Here is a 22,917-nt window from a genome sequence, read left to right on the forward strand (position 1 = left end):
GCTGACGTTACCCCCAGGCGCGGAAAGCCCGCCCCAAGCACCACCCTTACACTTCTCCAATCACCGTTGGATGGCCCGTCGCGAGGCGCTCTCAGTGGCTGAAGAGTCCCGGCTCCCCGCCCCCACTGGGGGAGGGAGAAAGGGGCGTGGCTTGAAGTGAGAGGAGGAGGGGGAGGGGCAGGCGGTTCTCGTAGCTAGGCAACGGAAGAGTCCAGAGATGAGTTGAGGGATTTCCGACAGTTCTTAGGCTAAGAGGGATCTGTATACTTATCCAAACTGTATGATCGTGCTGCTCCTTGTCTGTCTCCAATCCCAACTGAGATCCGGAGATCTCAGATCTTGTGCGTGTTTTGTTTTGTTTCTTAAAGCAAGGAGTGGATCCTGCGGGATGCCAGTGGACACTGGCTGCACTACAGAAACAATACACTGAGACAATCAAGTTAGAATGAGGGGAAAACTCGTTCGCTAACTATCCAATAGTTTAGATGAGAGTGACGTTTTAGTTTGTTGTTGTTCAGTCGTTCAGTCGTGTCCGACTCTTTGCGACCCAATGGATTGCAGCAAGCCAGGCTTCCCTGTTCTTCATCTCCCGAAGTTTGCTCAAATTCATCTGCATTTGCTTAGCTCAATTGCCATTGAGTTGGTCTTTTCCAATGAGTCAGCTCTTCGCATCAGGTGGCAAAAGTATTGGAACTTCAGCTTTAGTATCAGTCCTTCCAGTGAATATTCAGGGTTGATTTCCTTTAGGAATTGTTTATTGTTACACAGAATGTGAAATGGAATTGTATCATATATATTGTGTGGAGGTTATGCTTACAAAAGAATATGTTCATTTTGGAAAGTATGAAAAAGGAAAAAGATGAAAATAAGATCTCATAAAGGAAAGTGAAGTTAGTGGTGTCCGACTCCTTGCGACCCCATGGACTGTAGCCTACCATGCTCCTCTGTCCATGGGATTTCCCAGGCAAGAGTACTGGACTGGGCTGCTTTTCCTTCTCCAGAGGATCTTCCCGACCCAGGGATTGAACCTGGGTCTCCCGCATTGTAGGCAGACGCTTTACGATCTGAGCCATCAGGGAAGTCCCCGCTTAAAGGTAACCAGTCTTAAATTTTGATGTATGCACTTTCAGGATTCTTAGAGATGTAGATTGTAGCTATTTAGTTTCTCGAAGATGTAGATCATGTCATTGTTGTTCAGTGGCTTAGTCATATCGAACTCTTTTCCACCCATGGACTACAGGACCCCTGACTTTCCTGTCCTTCACTATCTTCCGGAGTTTGTTCAAACTCCTGTCCATTGATTTGGTGATGCCATCCAAACATCTCATCCTCTGTCGTCCCCTTCTCTTCCTGACTTCAATCTCTCCCAGCATCAAGGTCTTTTCCAACAAGTCAGCTGTTCACATCAGGTGCCAAAGTATCGGAGCTTCAGCTTCAGCATCAGTCATGCCAGTGAATATTCAGGGTCCATTCCCTTTAAGATTGATTGGTTTAATCTCCTGGCAGTTTAAGGGATTCTCAAGAGTCTTCTACAGCACCACAGTTCAAAAGCATCAATTCTTTGCATCTCAACTTTCTTTATGGTCCAAATCTCACATCTGTTCATCACTATTTGAAAAACCATAGCTTTGACTAGACAGACCTTTCTCAGCCAAGTGACATCTCTGCTTTTTAATACGCTGTCTAGGTTTTTGCTGCACTCAATATGCCAGCAAATTTGGAAAACTCAGCAGTGGCCACAGGACTGGAAAAGGTCAGTTTTCATTCCAATCCCAAAGAAAGGTAATGCTAAAGAATGCTTAAACTACTGCACAATCGCACTCATCTCAAACACTAGTAAAGTAATGCTCAAAATTCTCCAAGCCAGGCTTCAGCAATATGTGAATCGTGAACTTCCGGATGTTCAAGCTGGTTTTAGAAAAGGCAGAGGAACCAGAGATCAAATTGCCAACATCTGCTGGATCATTGAAAAAGCAAGAGAGTTCCAGAAAAACATCTATTTCTGCTTTATTGATTATGCCAAAGCCTTTGACTGTGTGGATCACAAGAAACTGTGGGAAATTCTGAAAGAGATGGGAATACCAGACCACCTGACCTGCCTCTTGAGAAACCTGTATGCAGGTCAGGAAGGAACAGTTAGAACTGGACAAGGAGCAACAGACTGGTTCCAAATAGGAAAAGTAGTATGTCAAAGCTGTATATTGTCACCCTGCTTATTTAACTTATATGCAGAGTACATCATGAGAAATGCTGGGCTGGAAGAAGCACAAGCTGGAATCAAAATTGCCAGGAGAAATATCAATAACCTCAGATATGCAGATGACACCACCCTTATGGCAGAAAGTGAAGAAGAACTAAACAGCCTCTTGATGAACGTGAAAGAGGAGAATGAAAAAATTGGCTTAAAGCTCAACATTCAGAAAACTAAGATCATGGCAACCAGTCCATTACTTCTTGGCAAATAGATTGGGAAGCAGTGGCTGACTTTATTTTGGGGGGCTCCAAAATCACTGGAGATGGTGATTGCAGCCATGAAATTAAAAGACACTTACTCCTTGGAAGGAAAGTTATGACCAACCTAGATAGCATATTGAAAAGCAGAGACATTACTTTGCCAACAAAGGTCCATCTAGTCAAGGCTATGGTTTTTCCAGTGGTCATGTATGGATTTGAGAGTTGGACTATAAAGAAAGCTGAGTGCTGAAGAATTGATGCTTTTGAACTGTGGTGTAGGAGAAGACTCTTGAGAGTCCCTTGGACTTCAAGGAGATCCAACCAGTCCATCCTAAAGCAGATCAGTCCTGAGTGTCCATTGGAAGGACTGATGTTGAAGCTGAAACTCCAATACTTTGGCCACCTGATGCGAAGAGCTGACTAATTAGAAAAGACCCTGATGCTGTGAAGGATTGAGGGCAGGAGGAGAAGGGGACAACAGAGGATGAGTTGGTTGGATGGCGTCACCGACTCAATGGACTCCGAGAGTTGGTGATGGACAGAAAGTCCTGGCGTGCTGCAGTTCATGGGGTCGCAGAGTCAGACATGACTGAGAGACTGAACTGAACTGAACTAGGTTTGTCATAGCTTTTCTTCCAAGGAGCAAGCATCTTTTAATTTCATGGCTGCAGTCACTGTCTGCAGTGATTTAGGAGTCCCCTAAAATAAAGTCTGTCAATGTTTCCATTGTTTCCCCATCTATTTGCCATGAAGTGATGGGACTAGGTGCCATGATCTTAGTTTTTTGAGTGTTGAGTTTTAAACCAGCTCTTTCACTCTCCTCTTTCACCTTCATCAACAGGCTACTGCTATTTTGTGACATTGTATTTTATTTAAAGAAATATGTAATATCTACTTTTCTGTTATATTCTTTGGAAATAAGTAAATGGCAGGTACATTTCTATAGAAAGAAATGAATGCATTATATGTAGGGATCCATGTGTCCATTCAGTCTCCAGTTACATATACTTATTTTCAAATTCTAGTAAAAGAAAGAGAGGGCCCTAGGAAGCTCAGTGTATCCAAGAGAAAATAATGATTTGGGATTAAGGTACCTCTAGTTTTAAAATTAACTTCTGTCTTTTACTCATTGATGAAACCCTAATCCCAAATCATATAGCTTACCGGCTTTGAACTCAAATAACCTCATCTGTGAAATGGGAATCACAATACCCACTTTGCAGGGCTGCTAAGATGATGAAATGAGAAAAATAAAGCTCAGGTGCAATTTCTAGCAAATAACAGCAGATGTCTGAAGTTGGTGATACCTGTCCCATAAATATTTACGATATATCTCCTCCTTGGAGAAGGCAATGGCACCCCACTCCAGTACTCTTGCCTGGAAAATCCCATGGACAGAGGAGCCTGGTAGGCTGCAGTCCATGGGGTCGCTAAGGATCGGACACGACTGAGCAACTTCACTTTCACTTTTCACTTTCCTGCATTGGAGAAGGAAATGGCAACCCACTCCAGTGTTCTTGCCTGGAGAATCCCAGGGACCGGGGAGCCTGGTGGGCTTCCATCTATGGGGTCGCACAGAGTCGGACACGACTGAAGTGACTTAGCAGCAGCAGCATATCTCCTCCTAGCTCTGTCTCCAAACTGTTAGGTATCTTGTTCTCTGTTCACATTGTCCTATTTTAATAACTTCAGTTTTCTTTCCAGTTTGTCCAGAGTGTATGACCTCTACTGGCTTTCCTAACTGAACCAGCCATTCCTCCTCAGTGCTAGACTGCCTCTGCCCAGAGTGCCCTTTCAGATACTATAACGCCTCTGTAACTACAATTAATATGATTAGCACTTCTAAAATTCTTACCTTCCTTGGTTTCCACAATTATATACTATTTTGGTTATCTTCTGATTTCACTGATTATTCCTGTATCAGCTTCCTATTTATATTCCTTAAAATCTGACTTTGTTCCTTTACTTTTTCTTAAAAAATATGTTCTCTTGGAGAATCTAATAACTATTAGACTTCTGTACCTGGAGAGCTGTACTATACTTACTGTCCTTGAGCATTTCTGGAACTATGCTTAACCCCTGCTCTACTTCATGTCAGGCTAATTCTGGTAGTGGTACATTACCAAACATTTCTGATACCAATATACAGTTGGTCAGTTAGTTAACTAGCTGACTGATAGTTTTTCATTATATTAAATGGTTTGATGGACATGTGCTGCTCACTATTTTTAGTTCTGTTTTACTTTTACAAGCACATGAGATAGATACTCCCACTGTCTTGAAGACATAAGACCTCCTTTGTTTGGTGAAATATGAGTGTGGAGGCTGTATTACTTTTTGGTGAAGGCATTTAAGAGCTGGTCCACAATTCTTCATTTCTATCTTCTTATGCAATGCTAACTATGGAAGCCTACTTTACCTCTGAAGTACTACAACATAAAAATAGCATGAAATGATGAGGCAACACACGGAAGACAGCTGCCTACAAAGTCCTGTAGTAGACTGCCTGTAACCAAGAAATAAACACTTATTTTAAGCCACTGTAATTTTGTGGCTGTTTTGCCACAGTACAAACCTATTTGTTCTGAGTGAAAAAACAGTCTTGCTGTCATCATTCTAATTAAGACTCTTGCTTCATTTTCCAGACATTGTTGAATTTGCATCCTAAATGTTACCTGGTTTCTTTTCTCTCCAGTTTTATTGAGATAAAATTAACAAATAAAACTGTAATATATGTGATGTGTACAATCTGATGATTTGATGTATGTATACATTGTGAAATGATTTCCACAATCAAGTTAATGAACACATCCACAGCCTCACATTCCTTCTTTTTTTTTCTTTCTTCTTTCTTTTGGGGGAGGGGTAAGACTTTGCTACGGTCTTAGCAAATTTCAAATATACAATACAGTACAATTACCTTTAGTCACCATGCTGTAAGTTAGATCCTCAAAATGTATTCATCCTATAACTGAAAGTTTATACCCTTTATCAGCCTCTCTTCATTTCCCCACCTCTCAGCCCCTGAAACCACCATTTGACTCTCTATTTCAATGAATTTAACTTTTTAAAAATTGTACACGTAAGTGATTACATCCAGCATTTGTCTTTCTCTGTCTGGTTAATTTAACTTCACATAATACCCAGGTATAAATGTGAAATATACATAGATAGATACATAGATAGATATATTTGGGCATAAATGTTACCAGACTTATACTGTTAAATTGAATTTAGGTGAATATTTATGTACCAGTCACTGTTCTAGGCACTAGGAAAATAGTTGTAAACAAAACATTTAAAAATTCCTGCCCTTGTGGTTGTATTTTACATTCTAGTGGTTGTGGACTAAAAAAAATGCACAACATGAGAGCTGCAAGTTAGATTTTTATTGGGGGGAAAATGAGGACTACAGTTGGGGAGAGAACATCTCAAATAATGCTAATAAAGTCTTCTAAAGAGGTAGCAGAAAGGTCAGTATTGTACGATTTTTGTCAAGGGAGGGTATATGCAAGCAAGCGCAAATTTTGGCAGAGGCTTACTGCTAGTGACACGGAGCATCTATCACTGTTAACAGTTTTAGTGGTTTTCTAGATATGAGAAGATGCAAGAATTTGGCATCATAAAATCTGAAAATATGTAACTTTCTGAAGGCCCATTCTGTCCATTTTTCCCAGAGCACAGAGTGCCTCATTCCTGATCTCCACCTTGAACTCTGTTCAGGGTGTGTTGAAGGTCAGCAGCTTCAGTGGCTAATGACTTAATCTTTGTAGAGGCAGATGACCAGTACCAACTTTTAGTAGACATGGTAGAGAGTAAGGAGGATGTAGATAATAGATATAATAAGTGGGAAAATACATTAGTAGAAGATTATATGGAGAAATGTAAAACTGGGTGAGGGAATGGGATTAGAACCAGGAAAAGGGATTAGTTTGCCAGTCAAATTTTGGATAAGATTTAATTACAAATTTAGAAGTGTACTGAAAACAAATTTTGAGTAAGTGAAATTGACCAAATGCTAATCAATATTGAGCTAAAGGTGAAATCATCCTCACAGAGTGAATTCATGCAATAAATTAAAAACCTGAAAAATGTCTCCAAAGATGTATTATTAAATTTTAAAGCATTTCAGGGTATAATTTTTCAAAATTCAACATCACAGTGTAGGTAGGACACACAATTTTTCACCACTGACAACCAATCCTAGGACTGTGATGTACATTTGTGGTCTTAAAATGACTTAAAAGTTTCATATTCGGTTGAACTTTTTCAAAGATCAAGATTTTTTTTAGGTCCCTTGCATTTCGCTAACATTTCTTTCTTCATACTCTATATTTTTTAATGTCTATATGGGTGATGTTTTGTTATGATCGCTGTTGATTCATGATATTTGAAGTCTTCCCTTCTGAAATATTGATATCTCAAAGCTGATATTCTACTCTTAATTCTTCCTCACGAATGAGGCAATGCTGTGGCTTAAATGCATTTAAATATTCAGTAATTAAATATAATACTTAGAGGTCATTTTGTTTTATGTTCTGATTGCTTAGCACACCAAACAATTCTACAGAGATTAGACATATTTTTAATTAAATCGCCTGGGTTTGGAATAAATCTGAATAGACTGACATGGTAGATTCAGACATAGCAAGAAGGAAGTTAAAAGAGGGAAGAATATGGATATGGTCAACAACTCCTTTGCACATTTTCAGAAATAGTGACGCATTTAAACTTCCATCCAGCTGGATCACAGAACCACAGAAAGCTAGAGCTGGGAAACACCCTTGAGAGAGCATCAGCCTATTGACTTTGACACACATAGAAAATCAGTTGATATATTCACTAGGCTGAAATACTGGAAGTGATACTAGGAAGTGTGCCTTAAGTACGTCCTACCTTTTAACACACTAATTGCCTCACGTGTTCTCTCTCTAAATTCTTTCCTCAAAACTGTAAAAACTTACTATTATCTCCATTTTACAGATAATACAACTAGTAAACCACAGAGCATGGCCACTCTAATCTAGGCGGTTCAGCTCTAAACGCAGTCTTAAATATTAATAACATGTTTCAAATGTGCATACCTAAACACAAAAAGCAGAGGTAATATGCAAAAACCGATAGAATGATATATGATAGAATATACGATATGATAGATATGATAGAATATGATAAAATAGGATAGAATCCGATACATTCTTTTCTCCCCAGAACATTTTTTTTTGGCTATACTTTCTTTACACTATAAATGCAAGAACAAAATTAAAACGTAGATGATCAAAACTATCACTTTAGCTTCCATTAGCTCTGTTCTCCGTAGCCAACTTAGAGTTCTCATTCGCTTCCAGATTTTGGTTAACATCTTCATCGCCAACATCAGATTTTTTCCTTTTAAGTTTTAAGCCTGTATACTCCGATCTTTAAGAGTCAGACACGATGGGCGACTGAACTGAACTGACTGAACCCTCATCCCTGAGTCCTCAGTTTTCTGGGCCACTCAGTCTTCCACTCCAGCTCGCTGGAGGTGCTGGAGATGGTCGTTTTAAACGCTTTTGCTTCCCCTTCTTGGCAAACTTCATTTTCCGGAGACTGGAACAAAGCGCTGGAGTCTGGAAAGGGCCATGAAGAATGTCTCGACAGTGTTTACCAGGCCTCCAGTTCTCTCCCTGAGCCCTGCCCCCAGCTCTGAAACGAAAAGCTTCCAGGAAATGTCCCTGTTATCACTTCCCCGCCTGCCGGGGGGCTGGGAGCGGGCGGTCCCCTCCGCCCCCGGCTCCGCTGCGCCGCTGGCGCGCTGGCTCGCAGGCGCCCCCGCGCCGCAGTCCTTAACTAGCGGCGCCCGGGTGGTAGCTCCGCCGCGCGCCGGGCGCAGGGGTCCCCGCCGCGACGCGCCGCCGCTTCTGCCCGAGCCTCCGCCCGTTTCGCCATGAGGGTCCTAGGTGGGCGCACGGGGACGCTGCTGGCATGCCTCGCCCTAATGCTTCCCGTCTTGGAGGCTAACTGTGAGTAATCAATAGCGTCTTGTCTTCTTTGCTTAGCGGTGCCAACTGAACTACGAGCCCTGTTGGACGGGTTTTCTTTTCTGGGGCTGCAGCCTCCCAGAAAGTTTCCAGTAAATGCTTCCATCAGCAGCGTATCTAGCGGGCGTTGTAATGGTGGGGCAGGGTCAACTGGGAGTCGTGTTGCCTACGGGACAGATTCTAAAACAAGAGTGATACTAAACATCAATGAAGGAGTTAGGACACATACCTACCAATTGCCCCTAACAGTTGAAGTTCTCAGTCAGATGACAAGGATGAGCACACTGCAGTATAAAAGTAGGGAGGAAAGGCAACCCACTCTGCCTTCCATTTGTACAAGCGCCTGACCCCACCCGGCACCCCCTGCTGCAGCCTACCTCCCTTCTGCAATTTCTGGACTTTAATCTTGCTTTGCTTATCTCAACATTGACAAACGAATTGTTAGGAGATGACTGCGCGTTTGCATAGCAGATGTCATTTTTTTTAACCTTGAAGTCAAAAGGACTATTAAATACTGTAGTTCTCAGATCGTTTTTTACTGACAGTTTTTGGCACTGAGTGCCACTCTTCTAAGATCATTGCAGGGATTCTTTTTAATTTATCTTCGTGTGTCCTGTTCTTTATGTTTTCGTGCCTCGATTCAAGGCAGGATGTTGAGTTTTCTCTAAAAGAATATAGTCATATCAAGGTATTTAGTACGTTTTAGTTGCCACTTAGTTTGTTCTCTAAAGTTTAAGCACATTCACTGGTCAAAAATGCTTTCTTGTCATATGTTTTATTCTCAGGAAATGGCATGGGAGAGATAAACTGAATTACACCATAAATGGTTAAAGCTCCATTGTAAGCTTCACAAAGATATAATTTCAGGAGAATTAAGTAGGAATTTACTAACATTCCTCGGTGTTTCAGCGGTAAAGAATCTGCCTGCCAACGCAGGAAACATGGGTTCCATCTCTGGGTTAAGAAGATCCCTTGGAGGAGAGAAGGACAACCTTCTTCATTTAAAAGTGCCCTAACTAGTCAGCCAGTCACCAAGTAACTGATTGGATTTTGTAATCTGTCCCATTTCCAACAGCTGAATGAATAGCAATTCTGCTAACAGATTTGGTGGGCCTTTTTTAGGAGCAAGAGTCTGGTCTGGTGGCCCTCTGTGAAGGAAAATCTATGTAATTGAGTCTATATGTAGTCTTCACCCTTGCCACCATGGCTGCTTTTTTTATAAGTATTGAACAGACACTAACCTGAGAGAGCAAAGCAACAGCCTTCCAGCCCATATGTACCCACAGATTCTCCAGGCTGGAGGGACAAGTGTACTAAGGGTGATTTACCCACATAGATTCTGAACCTTTAACCTTCCTACAATGGAGTGAAGCAATAGGGACAGGCTCTTACTGGTTCTAGTCTATTAGCATAATTCTTGTTAGTCCTCTGGTCCATTTTTTTGGAATGGACTTTAAAAGGACACATTCAAGAACATTGGCTTTTAAATCTCCATAGAAGTGGTAAAACTGTAACTTCCTGCAATTATATGATATTTCCCATCTTTCAAAATAGCCTACTTGGCATTTTCTCATGAGTTTCACAGCGATTCCGTGATGCACTTTCCCAACTTGAGGAAAACATTACACTTCCTCTCCGCCTCTATTAAAGTTATTAGCCACTCTTTCACTTCCTATTCTCACTTGATCTTCTTGAAGGAACAGTTCGTTCCGGAGGTCTCCTCTCTTCTCACCATCCCATGGGTACTGGGGACAGAGAATGTTAATGGTGATCCTATTGTTAAGCCAACTGTATACATTTTGACACCGTTGAAACTTATGAAATTGACCTCCTTTTATGTCTAGAAGCGTTATCTTCAAATTTTCTTTCTCCGTCTACGTAAGTGTTACTAGTTCTGCTTCTGTTGTTTTGATGATTTCTGCTTTTCTTTACATGTTAGAGTTTGCTGGGGTTCCATTTTGACCTCCTGCCCCTATTGGCCATCTTTCCCCAACTTAAACCACTGGCTATATCCTACTATCTCTTTATATTTTTAAACCATGCTTAATATAATGTGCTTAAAAAAATACACCTATAGCTTCACTAGCAAGAGACCAAAGTAACATTTTGCTTTATATTTTTCTAATCCCTTTTTTCTATATGTACATTCTTAGAAATTAAAATATGTAAGTGAAAGAATGGAATTTTGCCCTTAATAGTATTTGTAACATGTTATTTCACCTAAGAATGATGATTGTTTTTATATCAATAAATTAAAATCTATGTCACACTTTAAAACAGATTTACAATTTTCCTTTATAAATGTTCATCATAATATATTTAAATAAAATCATATTTTTGGACATTTATATTATTTCCAGTGTTTTGCTTATATCAACAGTATTATGATGAACATATTCATATATATTTCTTTACATATGTCCATGTTCATTTCCTCAGTTTAATATCCTGGAAATGGAATTGTTAGTTGAATATCTAAAGAGTACACCATTTTTTTTTTACTGGTGGAAAATCTTACTCTCTAATGTAATGAAAAATTCTAAAAATATCTACCCAGGGGAAAAGCAGAATAATGATAACAAAGTACAGAAAACAACCAAAGGGAAAAGTTAGTTTGGCCTGTGGTAGACAGCCTCCAAGGTGGCCCCCAATTACTCTTTTTTTTGTAAATTGTATTGGAGTATAGTTAATTTACAGTGGTGTGTTGGTTTCTGGTGTACAGCAAAGTGGTTGGGCTATATGTACATTTACAATATTCTTTTTCATTTTGGTTTATTACAGGATATTGAGTATAGTTCCCTGTGCTACATAGTAGGACCTTGTTTATCCATCCTATATATATTAGTTTAAGAGTGTGACTATTAAATGGTTTTAGACACATATTGTTATTATTTTGGTTGGTGCAAAAGTAATTGCATTTCAGACTCTGAATTTTAAATCATTGTAACTAGAAGGCAATGGCACCCCACTCCAGTACTCTTGCCTGGAAAATCCCACAGACAGAAAAGCCTGGTGGGCTGCAGTCCATGGGGTCGCTAAGAGTCGGACACAACTGAGCGACTTCACTTTCACTTTTCACTTTTCACTTTCACGAATTGGAGAAAGAAATGGCAACCCGCTCCAGTGTTCTTGCCTGGAGAATCCCAGGGACAGGGCAGCCTAGTGGGCTGCCGTCTATGGGGTTGCATAGAGTCAGACACGACTGAAGCGACTTAGCACCTTAGGCTCAAGCATATCTTTATTAATCAAAATAGGAGCAATTACAATCAATACAATATTGCCAATGAGAAATAAGTTTGTTTATTCCTGTAGCATAAAAATCCCGGCTTCAGGATTCAACAAACTCTTGGAAAGCAATTTCTGTGTCCTTCTCGTTGTGGAAGCATTTTTCCTGCCAAACGTTGTTGAGATGCTTGAAGAAGTGGTAGTCGGTTGGCGAGAGGCCAGGCGAAATGGCAGATGAGGTAAAGCTTCGTAGCCCAATTCGTTCAACTTCTGAAGCATTGGTTGTGAGATGTGTGGTGGGTGTTGTCACTGAGAAGAATTGGCACTTTCTGTTGACCGTGCTGGCTTCAGGCATTTCAGTTTTTGGTGCATCTCATCAATTTGCTGAGCATACTTCTTTGATATAATGGTTTCACAGGGATTCAGAAAACTGTAGCGGGTTGGACCGGCAGCAGACCACCAAAGAGTGATCGTGACCTTTTGGGGGGGTGAAAGTTTGGCTTTGGAAAGTGTTTTGGAGCGTTTTCTTGGTCCAACCACTGAGCTGGTTGTCCCTGGTTGTATAAGATCCACTTTACGTCACAGGCCACAATCTCATTGAGAAATGCTTTGTTGATAAGACACTTCAAAATGATTATTCTTTTTATTTGATTTCAGCTCATGAGGCAGTCACTTATCAAGTTTTTTCACCTTTCCAGTTTGCTTCAAATGCCAAATGACCGTAGAATGGTTGACATTGAGTTCTTTGGAAGCTTCTCATTTAGTTGTAAGAGGAACAGCTTCAGTGATGGCTTGCAACTGGTTATTGTCAACATCCAATGGCCATCCATTGTGTTCCTCATCTTCAAGGCTCTGGTCTCCTTTGCAAAACTTCACTGCACTGCATGTGCATTAGCAGTTCCAGGGCCAATTGCATTATTGATGTTGAGAATGGCTCTGCTGCTTTATGGACCATTTTGAACTCAAATAAGAAAATGGCTCAATTTTGCTTTTTGTCTAACATCATTTCCATAATGTAAAATATATATAAAATAAACAAGTAATAATTCATTAGCAAAAAGTATAAAGCAAAAAATGCACATTAAAATGATGTATAACATAACTACATTGATTTCAGAATTTATTCCAATATCAAATGGCAAAGTTCAATAATGCAAAACTGCAATTACTTAATAATAGATATCCTTTGGAAATCTGATTTCAAAAGTAGATTTTAAGAGTACCTAATTCCTTTCATCTTTGCCAACAATGGATTTTAACTTCTTTTAAAATCTTTGTCAAAGCAATACGTATAAAAAAGGGCTGACTTTTTGAGGTGTGAGAAGTAGTCCATACTATTTTTTAATTCATCCTTTAACTTTTTTGGTTGGGAAGATCCCCTGGAGAAGGGAAAGGCTACCCATTCCAGTATTCTGGCCTGGAGAATTCCATGGACTAAATAGGCCATGGGGTTGCAAAAAGTCAGATGTGACTGAGCGAATTTCACTTTCACTTTTTTATTTCTATATCATATTTTAGTTCTCTACTTCTTTATCATGACATACTTTCATTTTATAGATGCCAGATTTTCTCAATTTATTTAGGATATTATTTATAGATTTTTGGAAGTTATCTACTATGTTTTCAGTTACCTCTATTTCCTTTTGTGTCTATTATATTCCTCTTGCCCTTCTCTTTCGTGCTACTAATTTTATGCAATTATCTAGTGATTTTTAGCTGTTATTTCATAATTTTTGAAGACAGTCCTAAGTTGATTACATTGACTAGGTAGCTGGTTTAGAGTTCTTCTATGGTTGTTCAGTTCAGTTCAGTCATTCAGTTGTGTCCTACTCTGCAACCCTATGCATACCAGGCTTCCCTGTTCATCACCAACTCCGAAAGCTTGCTCAAATTCATGTCCATGGAGTCGGTGATGCCATCCAACCATCTCATCCTCTGTCGTCCCATTCTCCTCCTGCCCTCAATCTTTCCCAGCATCAGGGTCTTTTCAAAAGAGTCAGCTCTTTGCATCAGGTGGCCGAAGTATTGGAGTTTCAGCTTCAACATCAGTCCTTCCAATGAATATTCAGGACTGATTTCCTTTAGGATGGACTGGTTGGATCTCCTTGCAGTCCAAGGGACTCTTAACAGTCTCCTCCAACACTACAGTTCAAAAGCGTCAATTCTTCGGCCCTCAGATTTCTTTATAGTCCAACTCTCACATCCGTACATGACTACTGGAAAAACCATAGCTTTGACTAGACAGACCTTTGTCAGCAAAGTAATGTCTCTGCTTTTTAATATGCTGTTTAGGTTGGTCATAACTTTTCTTCCAAGGAGCAAGCATCTTTTAATTTCAAGGCTGCAGTCACCATCTGCAGTGATTTTGGAGCCCCCCCAAATAAAGTCTGTCAGTGTTTCCATTGTTTCCCCATCTATTTGCCATGAAGTGATGGAACTGGATGCCATGATCTTAGTTTTCTGAATGTTGACCTTTAAGCCAACTTTTTCATTCTCTTCTTTCACTTTCATCAAGAGGCTCTTTAGTTCTTTGCTTTCTGCCATAAGGGTGGTGTCATCTGCATATCTGAGGTTATTGATATTTCTCCCAGCAATCTTGATTCCAGCTTGTGCTTCATCCAGACTAGCATTTCTCATGATGTACGCTGCATATAAGTTAAATAAGCAGGGTTACAATATACAGCCTCTGTGGTTGTTGGAGAAGGAAATGGCAACCCACTCCAGTGTTCTTGCCTGGAGAATCCCAGGGACGGGGAAGCCTGGTGGACTGCCATCTATGGGGTCGCACAGAGTAGAACACAACTGAAGCGACTTAGCAGCAGCAGCAGCAGCAGTGGTTGTTAAGGTCTATGTTTCTAAAGGGACAAAGCTTTTGGGAAACTTATGATTCCTAGGTACTTGGGCAGGCTTCTATTTAAGCCTTTGTGGGTATTGGTCGAGGGTAATTGTCAAGGTAAAGAGCACATTACTCTTTGAAATAACTCTTTCTAGTTGCACTACTTGATCCCACACAATATACGTTAAATGTATCTTTCCGTATTACTTGTTTTATTTTCCTTCTTTTCCTCGATTTCTTATCCCAATCATTTTTTCTCCTTTCCAAAGTTATCATTTTACTCCACTATTATTAGACTGTGTCTTACAGCCTTTTAGAAAGTCCACAGGGAGTTCTGAAAGGTTGGCAGAAATTATGTTGAATTATAAACATCTAGTCAATGCTTTACCAACATTCCAAATAATCTTTTTCTACATCAGCACTTAAAAAATAGTAATTCCTAAGAGTCTCCCTGGTGGGACTCCCTGGTGGCTCAGATGGTAAAGAACTCGCCTGCAATGTGGGAGATCTGGGTTCGATCCCTGAGTTGGGTAGACCCCTGGAGGAGGGCATGGCAACCCACTCCAGTATCCTTGCCTGGAGAATCCCATGGACAGAGGAGCCTGGTGGGCAACAGTCCGTGTGGTTGCAAAATGTCGACATGACTGAGCGACTAAGCACAGCACAGGAGTCAAAATGGAAGCCTTTGAGATCTAGTCTTCCTAAGCCTCTAAGCATGCTTCATACTTATTGCTTATTGGGGGGGTCTGGGAGATGGTGCAGGAAGAGGGGTATTGCAGAATTAGGCCAGCTCTCTTATTGTTGCCTTTTGCTTTTCCAAACATAAATACAGATACAGGCCACTGAACTAATAATATTAATTGATGCCACCCTAACAAAATAGGTCAAATAGAACAAAAACAAAACATTTACTGGGCTGTAACCTCTTGTTACATGACATCAAATCAGATGGTGTTTTGGTGCCCTAATGTGTAGGAGGTAAAAAAGACAAAGCAAGCTGACTACATAAATATCTTGCTGCATATCCTAAAAAGAGACCTCTTGTTGTAGCCTCAGAAAGTATAACCAATTTACAGTATAGTTGTTTAGAGGAGAAAAGAGAGGGAAAAAGAAAGAGAGAGAAAAGAGATTTCCTCTTTAGACCTTGCCAAACTCTGAATTCTGAGTTCCTTCAAAAATACCTTAATTTATCACTTACTGAGAGCATATACATAGTTTATTTAGACAATATAGTTTATTTCAAGGTAATAAGCTACCTGTTCTGTCTTTTGGGTAGTTTTGGAAGAAGTAACTAATATGTACCCCTGTCTTTGTCTAGGGCTAAAGCAAAGGTTTAATCTTGGGGATAATTGGCAGAGTGTTCGACTTACTCTTTTTTCCTAGACTAGGGGCTGTAAATTAGTTACAATTAAATCTTCATGTAAGGAGAGGTTCATTTCACTTCTGTTGTGACTAAACAGTTCAAGCATTGTTTCCCTACTCATTTGATCTGTTCAAGAAAAGAGGGGTCAATGATCACATTTTTTAAAATGCCACTGCTTTCCTACTTCTAAATGCCAACCCTCATTTCTCCTAATCCAAATGTTATAAAATTCACCTTTATATGTATACTATATAATTCACAGGTTGTCTCCTCTTCTTTCCTAGATTTAAACCTTATCTAGACCCACCTCTTATGGTTTCCCTTATAGCTCAGTTGGTAAAGAATCCACCTGCAATGCAGGAGACCCCGGTTCGATTCCGGGTCGGGAAGATCCATTGGAGAAGGGATAGGCTACCCTCTCCAGTCATTCTTGGGCTTCCCTTGTGACTCAGATGGTAAAGAATCCACCCGCAATGCGGGAGACCTAGGTTCGATCCCTCGGTTGGGAATATCCCCTGGAGATGGGAAAGGATACCCACTCCAGTATTCTGGCCTGGAGAATCCATGGACTATAGTCCATGGGGTCGCAAAGAGCCGGACATGCCTAAGTGACTTTCACTTACTCACAGACCTACCTCTTACAGTATTTGATTCTCTTAAATTGTTTCTTGTCAGCCTTTTCATTGCTTAGTTCTCTTGAAAGACAGAGGCATGGTTCACCTTCACAGAATACTTTTTAAAATGTTTTCCCAATCCTTAATATAATAATATGAGCAGAAGCAGTTGCTCAGCAGTATAGTCAAGGCTATGGTTTTTCTGGTAGTGGTGTACAGATACGGGAGTTGGACCTCAATAAGGAACAAATGTGAAATGTAGAGAAGTGTATTAGCTAGTATTTTAGCTCTCTTAAAAAAAAAAAAAAACTTTAAAAGAATGGACGTATGACATATGTACAGACATAACATTTGTTTCTTAAGGCTAACACAAGCTTTTCTGAAGTTGTAATAATTATGTAGCCTGATGAATGCCTAATTAAAAATCTATCTTTGGTTTTTTTCTTAGTCCTTGCAACCTTCATATTTTTTAATACCTCTCCTCAATTGTAAATATTCTATTGTATAAATCTTTATAATAAAAATCAAAGATTTTTACACTTAATATGTGATGATTAATTTTTTCAGTCTTTAAACTTTTTATTTTGTATTGGAGTATTGGCCACCTCATGCGAAGAGTTGACTCACTAGAAAAGACTCTGATGCTGGGAGGGATTGGGGGCAGGAGGAGAAGGGGACGACAGAGGATGAGATGGCTGGATGGCATCACTGACTCGATGGATGTGAGTTTGAGTGAACTCCGGGAGTTGGTGATGACAGGGAGGCCTGGCATGCTGCGATTCATGGGGTCGAAAAGAGTCGGACATGACTGAGCGACTGATCTGATCTGATAGCTGATTAACAATGTTGCAGTAGTTTCAGATGAACAGCAAATACATATACATATACGTATTCAGCCATACATATTCATGTATCCTTTCTCCCTCAAATATGTGATTATTTAAAATAAAATTTGTAAAATAAAATTTCCAATTATTATTAACTAATGGTTTTTCTATATCTTTTGGAAAATAACAATAGTAACTTCCTATATCAATCAAAAATGGCAATTCTATTTTTACCAGTCTTTGTGTAAGCAAAACATGCCATTTCAGCAGTTGAGAGATAGGAGAAGGCAATGGCACCCCACTCCAGTACTCTTGGCTGGAAAATCCCATGGATGGAGGAGCCTGGTAGGCTACAGTCCATGGGGTCGCTGAGGGTCGGACACGACTGAGCGACTTCACTTTCACTTTTCACTTTCATGCATTGGAGAAGGAAATGGCAACCCACTCCAGTGTTCTTGCCTGGAGAATCCCAGGGACGGGGGAGCCTGGTGGGCTGCCGTCTATGGGGTTGCACAGAGTCGGACACGACTGAAGTGACTTAGCAGCAGCAGCAGCAGAGAGATAGGAGGCACAATTATATCTCAAAGTGTTATCTAATTGTTCTGTTTGTGCACTGGATGCCATTTCCCTGACCCTGTCCCACACTGAAGAAGAAACAAAGATTCAAACACTCTGCCAAACCAAAGGCTAGCCTAAAATTCCCTTCTCAGATACATTCTTTTAGGGACAGTTTTTCATTCTTGGGATGCCAAGAGGGGCTAAAAGAAGAGACAGAAAACAGAATTTTAAAAGATGAGTTTTAGGAGAGAGGAATGTGAGAACTATCTCAGCAAAGGTAAGAGATTCAGAGGATGAACTAGCCTAAAGTTTGGGTCTCCTCCATCTGCTACCTCACTTGCATCTGACTGATTGGCTTTGGACAACCTGCAGTTCTGATCCCTCTGAACAGAACATAGCAGGCTTGGACACCTAAGTGGGAAAGGGGCTTTTAACGTTTTTCTTTAACTCTTGATAGAGGTCAAACTGAATTGAACAGTGAGGGAATTTTCCTGTGAGAAGAGGCAATGCTGAGCTTCCCTGATGGCTCAGCTGTGAAAGAATTTGCCTGCACTGTAGAAGATGCAGTTCTGTGGGTGTGATCCCTGCGTGGGGAAGATCCCATGGAGAAGCAAATGGCAACCCACTCCAATATTCTTATTCCATGGACAGAAGAGCCTGGTGGGCTATGATCCATGGGGTCACAAAGAATTGGACATGGCTTAGAAACTAAATCACCACCACCACAGAGGCAATGCTAACTCCACTATCCTTATGACAGGTGTTAAATGAATTATGTAGCAACAACAGTAAATTAATTTTTGTTGTTTAATCAAATTTATGCTGAAGAAAATTTTTGCTCCCACAAAAAACATTGAGGGAGTCAGTGGTTATGTTATTGACATAATTGTTCAGCTTCTGTGGTCGTTATTTTGCAGAAGGGATGACTCAGATAAGGTAAAAAAAATCAAACAGATTCAGTCATGTTTCTAATCTCGGACTAATAACTAAATATAACCTAAAATTTTTATTCTGAATGTAACACTTTTCAAGCCTGTTAGTTGGCTTTTCACAAGGATTTTCTTGAAAAACTTTTTAATCTAAAAGAAGTGAGACAAATGATTAGAGACAATGTGATGATACCAAAAGAGAATGGGTTTTGGAGCCAGGCTTGATGAACTTTGTTCTCAGTTATGTGAATTTGGTAGGATTAAACTCCACTTCTCTGAGTTTTAGTTTGTTATGTGTTTAAAACATCGAGATAGGGTTAATCAGATCAGATCAGATCAGTCGCTCTGTCGTGTCCGACTCTTTGCGACCCCATGAATCGCAGCACGCCAGGCCTCCCTGTCCATCACCAACTCCAGGAGTTCACTGAGACTCACGTCCATCGAGTCAGTGATGCCATCCAGCCATCTCATCCTCTGTCATCCCCTTCTCCTCCTGCCCCCAATCCCTCCCAGCATCAGTCTTTTCCAATGAGTCAACACTTCACATGAGGTGGCCAAAGTACTGGAGTTTCAGCTTTAGCATCATTCCTTCCAAAGAAATCCCAGGGCTGATCTCCTTCAGAGTGGACTGGTTGGATCTCCTTGCAGTCCAAGGGACTCTCAAGAATCTTCTCCAACACCACAGTTCAAAAGCATCAATTCTTCGGTGCTCAGCTTTTTTCACAGTCCAACTCTCACATCCATACATGACCACAGGAAAAACCATAGCCTTGACTAGACGAACCTTTCTTGGCAAAGTAATGTCTCTGCTTTTGAATATGCTGTCTAGGTTGGTCATAACTTTCCTTCCAAAGAGTAAGAGTCCTTTAATTTCATGGCTGCAGTCACCATCTGTAGTGATTTTGGAGCCCAGAAAAATAAAGTCTGACATTGTTTCCACTGTTTCCCCATCTATTTCCCATGAAGTGGTGGGACCGGATGCCATGATCTTCATTTTCTGAACGTTGAGCTTTAAGCCAACTTTTTCACTCTCCACTTTCACTTTCATCAAGAGGCTTTTGAGTTCCTCTTCACTTTCTGCCAATAAGGGTGGTGTCATCTGCATATCTGAGGTGATATTTCTCCCGGCAATCTTGATTCCAGCTTGTGTTTCTTCCAGTCCAGCGTTTCTCATGATGTACTCTGCGTATAAGTTAAATAAATAGGGTGACAATATACAGCCTTGACGAACTCCTTTTCCTATTTGGAACCAGTCTGTTGTTCCATGTCCAGTTCTAACTGCTGCTTCCTGACCTGCATACAAGTTTCTCAAAGGCAGATCAGGTGTTCTGGTATTCCCATCTCTTTCAGAATTTCCCACAGTTTCTTGTGATCCACACAGTCAAAGGCTTTGGCATAGTCATTAAAGCAGAAATAGATGTTTTTCTGCAACATTCTTGCTTTTTCAATGATCCAGCGGATGTTGGCAATTTGATCTCTGGTTCCTCTGCCTTTTCTGAAACCAGCTTGAACATCAGGAAGTTCATGGTTCACATACTGCTGAAGCCTGGCTTGGAGAATTTTGAGCATTACTTTACTAGCGTGTGAGATGAGTGCAATTGTGCGGTAGATTGAGCACTCTTTGGGATTGGAATGAAAACTGACCTCTTCGAGTCCTGTGGCCACTGCTGAGTTTTCCAAATTTGCTGGCATATTGAGTGCAGCACTTTCACAGCATCATCTTTCAGGATTTGAAATAGCTCAACTGGAATTCCATCACCTCCACTAGCTTTGTTTGTAGTGATGCTTTCTAAGGCCCACTTGACTTCACATTCCAGGATGTCTGGCTCTAGGTCAGTGATCACACCATCGTGATTATCTGGGTCGTGAAGATCTTTTTTGTACAGTTCTTCTGTGTATTCTTGCCATCTCTTCTTAATATCTTCTGCTTCTGTTAGGTCCATACCATTTCTGTCCTTTATCGAGCTCATCTTTGCATGAAATGTTCCTTTGGTATCTCTGATTTTCTTGAAGAGATCCCTAGTCTTTCCTATTCTGTTGTTTTCCTCTATTTCTTTGCGTTGATCGCTGAAGAAGGCTTTCTTATCTCTTCTTGCTATTCTTTGGAACTCTGAATTCAGATGTTTATATCTTTCCTTTTCTCCTTTGCTTTTCGCTTCTCTTCTTTCCACAGCTATTTGTAAGGCCTCCCCCAGACAGCCATTTTGCTTTTTTGCATTTCTTTTCTATGGGAATGGTCTTGATCCCTGTCTCCTGTACAATGTCACGAACCTCATCCATAGTTCATCAGGCACTCTATCTATCAGATCTAGGCCCTTAAATCTATTTCTCACTTCCACTATATAATCATAAGGGATTGATTTAGGTCATACCTGAATGGTCTAGTGGTTTTCCCTACTTTTAATAGGAGATAATAAAAAGGACCATGTATGTGCTTATGGTGCCATATTTAATATTATGATAAATAATGAAACTTTTTAGACACTCCTGCATGCCAGCAGGATAGATATTTGGGGGCAGATAGACTCTGAGCCAGTGATAAGAACACTTCAGAACATATATTTGTCTCATCCTACACTTCTGTAGTTTTAGTTTAGATCCGTGATGTCACATTTATATCTTTTTGACAAGGAATGGTAGATTCCTTTGAAAACACATTCTGTTAGATGAGTGGGTTTATTTTATAACAAATAATACATGTCTTATTTAAGATACCAAGTACGTCCACTACACAACCACATAATTTATATTTTTTAATCAAGTACATTGTGGCATTTAAGTGGTAGAATACATAGAAGAAAGAGCACTGGAGGATAGGTATATTTAAATTCTTGTCCCCATGTCCATCAACAGATGAGTGGATAAATAATCTGTGGTATATATATACAATGGAATGTTACTCAGCCATAAAAAGGAACACATTTGAGTCCATTATGATGAGGTGGATAAACCTAAAGCCTACTATGCAGAATGAAGTAAGTCAGAGAGAGAAAAGCAAATATCATATATTAATGCATATGTATGGAATCTAGAGAGATGATATTGATGAACCTATTTGCAAAGCAGCAGTGGAGATGCAGACAGAACAGACTTATGGACACAGTGGGGGAAGGAGAGGGTATGACACACGGAAAGAGTAGCATGGAAACATATGTACCACCATATGTAAAATAGTCAGTGGGAATTTGCTGTATGATTCAGGGAACTCAAACTGGGACTCTGTGCAACCTAGAGGGGTGGCTTGGCGTGGGAGGGTGATTCAAGACGGAGGTTCAAGAGGGAAGGGATGTATGTGTACTTAAGGCTGATGCACGTTGATGTATGGTATTAACACAATATTGTAAAGTAATTATCTTCCAATTAAAAATAAATAAATTTTAAAAATTCCTGTCTCCTTAGCCCCACTTTGTAGTTCTATGATCTTGAAAAATACGTGTAACTTCTTTCAGCTCCAATTTCTTCAATAAGAAAATGGAAATGATAATTCTATCCTGTAGCATATTTCGTTATTTATGTAAGATCAAATGAAATCACTAATATGCACTTTGAAAGTTGTTACACACCATTCCAGTTGAAAGTATTATTGGGTAAACGAAAACAAACTTTCAAATTCACACAAAATGTATTTAGACAGAATCATTTTTTAAATTATTAGCTTTGTTATCCTTTAGGTCAGAGGTGTAACAATTTTCATTTTTAATATTCCTCTCATTATCAGAGATAATGACACTTTTCCCTCTTTTCTGAGAAGCAGTAGCAAATAGTAGTGGATGGTTGCAGGTCTGAGCATTGGGGTGCCTGTGATCTAAGCTGTACTTTTGTTGTTTATAAGCTTAATAACTTAGAGCAAATATCTTGTATGCTCTGGATTTTCATCATCTCTGTAGTAATGGAGTTTACTGTGTTTTCTTCTGATTTTATAAATTTATATGAGCATTTTTTAAAACTATCACTTTAGTTCTCCAAATTGAGAATTTCCCAATTGAGAACTTCCCCAAAGATAAGTATAATATGTGTTACTACACAAGGTCTGTGTCATGCAATGGGGCTCTTATACGGAAAGAGATATACTTAAATATCATTATTAACCT

General features: G+C 40.0%; 1 protein-coding gene across 1 annotated transcript in view; it reads left to right on the forward strand.

The window, feature by feature from the left end:
* The first annotated feature begins 8,308 nt into the window (after nucleotides 1–8,308).
* Nucleotides 8,309–22,917, forward strand: part of PROS1 (protein S) — a 64,325-nt gene continuing 49,716 nt past the window's right edge. The window contains exon 1 of the mRNA XM_086321474.1: nucleotides 8,309–8,456. Within this exon, the coding sequence (XP_086177600.1) occupies nucleotides 8,381–8,456 (76 nt within the window). The 5' untranslated portion in view covers nucleotides 8,309–8,380. The remainder of the gene's footprint in view (nucleotides 8,457–22,917) is intronic.

The sequence above is a fragment of the Bos grunniens genome, chromosome 1, assembly GCF_055505025.1.
Source record: "Bos grunniens cultivar Pamir isolate PY7600 chromosome 1, Bosgru_T2T1.0, whole genome shotgun sequence".
NCBI lineage: Eukaryota > Metazoa > Chordata > Mammalia > Artiodactyla > Bovidae > Bos > Bos grunniens.